The sequence below is a fragment of the Sinocyclocheilus grahami genome, unplaced genomic scaffold (assembly GCF_001515645.1).
Source record: "Sinocyclocheilus grahami isolate Dianchi unplaced genomic scaffold, SAMN03320097.WGS_v1.1 scaffold1.1, whole genome shotgun sequence".
Taxonomy (NCBI): Eukaryota; Metazoa; Chordata; class Actinopteri; order Cypriniformes; family Cyprinidae; genus Sinocyclocheilus; species Sinocyclocheilus grahami.
In genome coordinates, this window is record NW_015505180.1 from 2,160,547 (window position 1) to 2,166,546 (window position 6,000).

General features: G+C 33.6%; 1 protein-coding gene across 2 annotated transcripts in view; it reads right to left on the reverse strand.

The window, feature by feature from the left end:
- Positions 1 to 1,347, reverse strand: part of LOC107582716 (protein kinase C-binding protein NELL2-like) — a 43,907-nt gene extending 42,560 nt beyond the window's left edge. For both annotated transcript variants that reach the window (XM_016268785.1, XM_016268698.1), the window contains exon 1: positions 1,037 to 1,347. In XM_016268785.1, coding sequence (XP_016124271.1) covers positions 1,037 to 1,088 — 52 coding nt within the window. In that variant the 5' untranslated portion in view covers positions 1,089 to 1,347. The remainder of the gene's footprint in view (positions 1 to 1,036) is intronic.
- Between the last annotated feature and the right edge of the window lie 4,653 nt (positions 1,348 to 6,000).

The window sequence follows — 6,000 nt, forward strand, 5'->3', positions numbered from 1 at the left end:
CATATATTGTTAAGTGATAATATTGTGTATAGAAAATAACACTTTAATAAAAAATATCTGCTATAGTATAATTACATATACAGATGACCAACATAATAATACATCTGATAAAATAGAAGGCCTCATAATATATATACACTACCGCTCAAAAGTTTAGGATCAGTAAGACTTGTAATGTTTTTTAAAGAAGTCTCTTATGCTCATCAAGGCTGCATTTATTTGATCAAAAATACAGAAAAAAACAGTAATCTTGCAAAATGTTATTACAATATAAAATAATGGTTTCTATTTTAATATCCTTTAAAATATAATTTATTTCTGTGATGCGAAGCTGAATTTCCATCAGCCATTACTCCAATATAAAGTGTCACGTGATCCTTCAGAATTCATTCTAATATGCTGATTTATTATTAGAATTAGACTTCTTTAAAAAACATTACAAGTCTTACTGATCCAAACTTTTGAGCGGTAGTATATATATATATATATATATATATATATATATACAGGTTAATCAACACTGAGCATAATAAACATATGCTCAGTTTTACTCACACAAACTCACACAAAAAAATCACAGAAAATCTAAATGTAATACACATTTAATAATTTTATATATATTCAAATATGTAGCCTTGAATAAATTATAAATAATATACTCAACCCCCCCTCAAATACAAAAATAAATAAAAATAACATAAAATAAAAAATAAAGTATTTTACAGTATTACATGCATAACTTTTTTAATTTATGGTAAGCTAACTTACAGTTAACAGGTATTTCACAGTTGCATTTTTTTTAATTCTTTTTCGTTTTTATTATACGTTAAATATACAAATTTTAAATAACCTAGAACACATTTATATAGAATACTTAAATATTTGTACAAATGTCTCAACATTTCGGTTTCTCAAACACTATAAATATTAATTGTGACCACACACTAAGCAAAATGTAACCATCCCATAACTAGCAGCACCCATCCCGTTGCCGAAATTCACTAGCAATAAGACATCTGACAAATACTAAGCTTACCACAGAAAAGTCCGAGAGTGCAAAGCGTAAAATAAAGTTTGAATAATCCCATTGTGAAGGAGGTGAGAGAAACGCCTATTCCATCATGCTGATGTTCTGCTGGATACTGAGCGAGATGCGCATCAGTGATACATCTCCAATAAACGCATCCTCAAACCCTCATTACACTTCGCCAAAACTTTAGCAAATAAACACGGGGAAATAAAGCAAGAATGAAAACTCCATGAGGCAAAAATTCAGCTTCTGGAGATGCAATGTCCTCTTGTGAATGAGCGGTCAGTGGAGAGATGCAGGTGCGTCTGTCCTCCCTTACGACCAGAGAGAGAGAGAGAGAGAGAGAGAGAGCACATGCACCTGCAGCTCATAAATCCTGCCACCTGCTGGTCATGCATATGTTTTAGCCTATAAAAATGTATATAATAACAATAGCTTTTATTAAAGACCTTAACATTATTACAAGCTCAAATACTTAAAAACCTGTCATTAATGAATTTTCCTTAATGGGAGACAAGAGGTTGTTTTACATTTTTGTTGTTTTAATGAATTTTATTATTATTATTACAATTGTTTAACTGTTTACATTTCGCTAAAAAGCCATAAAATCTATTTTTAATTTTTAATATTAACGAATTTCACCTGAAATTTATGAAATTATCCAGCTTTCTAGTAAACGAATGTGCGCTAAGAACCAGTGTGTTACGATAATAAATTAAAATAATACGATAACAAATACCAGTTTGCAAAATCAAGCAGCATAACTGTTCAGCTAAAATAGTTGTAAGCAAATGACACCGGAAGTCTCGCACATTCAAGATACAAATGGCCTCACCTGCTCTTACGTTAAAACGGGTATTAAAGTTATTAGATATTGAGGGTTCTTAACATTACTGTGAACATTTTATGAAACTTATAATTATTCTTGACTCATTTATTCAAAAATCTAAATGTGACACTGATGATGATGATCCCCAACATGTCAATGATCTAAAATAACTCATGTAAATCAGTGGAGATGAACTGATTAAATATCTGTCTACTAAAAGCATACGGAAGAGATTTAGTTGCTTGGATATCCAGTGTTATGGCACTGAAATAACTAAGACACGTTGCCATGGCATCTGCAGTGCATTTGCATATGGAGAAGGTTCAAAGAAGAAGGTCATGTGAGGCATAATTAATAATTGCAGGACCAATCAAATAGGCATTTTATGATGCTTGTCAGACTTGCACTACTGATATATGTTATAAATGGCTGGCTTTCAAAAAAATGCTACTTGCATCTGTTATCTGTCTATGAGAATGTGGTTCCAACGCTTTGCATAAAAAAAACAAAAAAACAGGCATTTCGTGTGTGCAAGTGCAGTGATTGCTCATGCATTATTAATGAATCTTTTGGATGGCAAACCTATAAATCTGATTACATGATCACTTATTATTTATTAGACCTTTGTAGCGATATGCATGATATTAATCTAAATGCATATAAACCAGAGACCAGTGGTGAAAACAGAGAAAGAGAGAGAGAAACTGCTGGATGTCTTTGCGCGCACCTTTCAGTTTCCACAATGACAGCTCAAGGCATCAGTGAGACAGAAGGCAGCTTAAAAAGCAATCCACAGGGAGGTAGCTCTCCTCCATATCAGCTTGGGCACTACATCACGATCACTTATTATTTATTAGACCTATGCATGATATTAATCTAAATGCATATAAACCAGAGACCAGTGGTGAAAACAGAGAAAGAGAGAGAGAAACTGCTGGATGTCGTTGCGCGCACCTTTCAGTTTCCACAATGACAGCTCAAGGCATCAGTGAGACAGAAGGCAGCTTAAAAAGCAATCCACAGGGAGGTAGCTCTCCTCCATATCAGTTTGGGCACTACATAACAACAAGTGTTTCAGACAACAGCCTTTCTACATGACAATTTTTGTGGCCTCCAATAAAAGCAGCAGTTGGGGACTGCAGTATGAGTGCTGTGATCATTCTCTTAACTAGAGAGAAGAATACAAACCACATAGGAAGCCACATAGGATTTGATTAAGTGAGACAGGGAGTGTTTTTAAAAAATACGTATTCCTCATTAATATCCCCCATGGTTAGGGATATTATATTTTATTTTGAGCCTTTCAACCTCTTCAGTCCCCTTTGGATGGCTGTGGTCATGTTAGTTGGTCAGTCGATATGTATTTTTCCTGATACGCAGCTAACAGGGAACGTTCTGAGGTTCTCTCAAAGTTATGAGCAAACATTTTTCCAGTAACATTAATTCTTCCAGTAACTGATCAGGTCTTTAATAATGTTGACATTAGCACACACAAAAAATTTGATTTATACTTTATTCAGGGAATGATTTGTCTAAAACCATCTTAGCTTAAACCATCTAAATTCAGTTGAAACCAGCTAAAACCAGTTTACTGGCAGACCAGCTTAAACCATCTAAAATCAGTTAAAACCAGCTAAGACCAGCTTAGGTCCGTTTAGGTTTGTTTGTTAATTATTAATGTATTTAAATATATGTATACATGTAATTCTAAAGGAAACGTACATAAAGATTATAGCGGTTTTTATTATAGTGTATTTTTATATATTTAATATTATATAAGTATAATATTTTAAAAATTTTATATATTTGTTTACTGTATACACACGCAACATATAAAATATAAAACTGTATAAATGTATACATTTAATTCTTTAAAAATGCACATAAAAATTACAATTAAAAACAATTCAAATGTGTTTTTGTATTTAATATTATAAGAAGTATAATACATATTTAAAATTTTAGATATGTATTTTAGATAGATTAATATAATAGATTTATTTACTGTATATACTGTGCAAAATGTATACATGTATAAATGTAATTGTTAAGGTGCACTCAGTATTCACAGGACCAGCTGTGCTCTGCAACTGGCCAAGACAAAAAACAGACAAAAGTGCCAGTACAAGGTGTAATACTGCTGGAGAAACATGTGAAACACCTTTCAAATATCTTCTAAAATGCCTCACATTGTTGCAAAACAATGGAATAGCAAAGCATATAGCTTGCATTATTTTCCATGTGGCTAAAAACGTTACAAATAAAAAAAAATGACATTGTGTAACTAGCTGGATATTTCTAAGAAATCTTTCCAAGTAGGTTTTTGAATTCTTTAATTTTTAAAAGGCTTCAAAACATACTGATGCTATTTATGTACATGTATGTACTATATTGAGAGTCAACAGTGTGCTTGAGAGTGCATTTGTCCAACTTTTTGTTTGTTAATGGTTGAAAATGTCACTCTGGCATTTAGCCACTCAATGTATGATTCAATAATGGCTTTTTTAAAGTTCTTTCTTTACGATTGAAGTTCCCATTTAAACTTTTGCAGAGTAAAAGCATTTGTTGACATTGACTTTGCCCAACTCATTTACATTCACATCAAATGGACATGATTCATGTTTTAAACTCTTAACCTTCCCGCACGTTTTCAAAAGAAGGGTTTACATGTCCTGCCTTGAAGAATTTGCTGTCCATGGTGCTGGATCCTCTTAGCTTTCTGCTTCCCATTTTATTTAGCAAACTGTTTGATTTACAACCAAACTTTTTTTCTCTCTGCTTTCCTGTTTATATTAAATAACATCAATTTAACCTCCAAACCATTTGTCCTACTGTATGTAGAGTCGTGGGATAAACTAAACTAAACTAAAATAATGCTAAACTAAATACACAGGCCATGCTAAAAGGGACTTGTTTGTGTACAAGTCAAACAATTTGTTAAACAAGTCACCAAATCTTTTCTTTTCTCTTTTGTTATGTTATGGGGGTATTTACAAATTAACAACTGTTAGTGCTTTTACATAATCAAATGTTAAAACATTCATACTTACAGAATTGATCATTAACTAATGATGAAAAGAGACTGAGAGAGAGAGACAAATGTTGCATAACTTGAATAGACTGCGTGGAGCCCCTCCGGGTGTTTGGGACTGATTTTACAGCCACGCGTGCTGTTTGTGAACAGAGACGGACTCATTACTTACCTCACATGGAGCCAAAAGACGTCAAATGTACACTTCTTTGACACAGGGGTGTGCGATATCACGATTTTTGATCGTGGACTATTAAAATGTCTCCACGATCTGCTTTTGATTAAATATCGTTATCGTACTACAGCGCACATTCTATGAATTGCAGTTCTGGCGCCTCCGTCCCAATACATACTGTACATACAGTCACATTAAATGTTAACTCCGCGGTAGAGTTACACCCAAGGAGCACTGCACTTATTCGCAATCACATTTAATTCTGTCTTTCATTCGTTCTGACATGCGCTTTTTCTGAGCGCTTACACCTGAAGTGCGTGCACACGAAAAAGCCTGTCAAACAGCGCCCGATCACTGGAATAAATTATCTTTCGCGTCTGATTTCGCTAATACTGTCAAAAACACACAATGTTTACATATAAACACAGTTGGTTATGTCTAAAGCGAAAGTAAACAGTTTATAGAAAAACAGATGCGCGCCTGCATGTTAGATGCCTGCAGGTCTTGTAACAGCAGAATTGTACTAAACATGCTACCGCTTGTCATTAAAGGGATAGTTCACCCAAAAATTAAAATATACGCATTCTCATGCTGTACCAGGCAGGTAGATTGATGAAGGTAAAATGTGTGGTATGGTACTTTTAGACCTCCAGAAAGCGTTTGACACTGTAAATCATTCAATATTTTTAGACAAGTTAAGTGTCATGGGTTTTTCAAGTAAAGTGCTAGCCTGGTTGAATTCTTATTTCAGTTGAGTTCAGAGAGTAGAAATTGATGGGGTTCTTTCAGAGGAAACGTTTGTTGAAAATGGAGTCCCTCAGGGAAGTGTTTTAGGCCCTCTTTTGTTTCTTTTATATATTAATGACATGCAAGCAGTTTGTGATTGTAATTTGTTTTTATATGCTGATGATTCTGCTTTATTAATTTTAGATAAG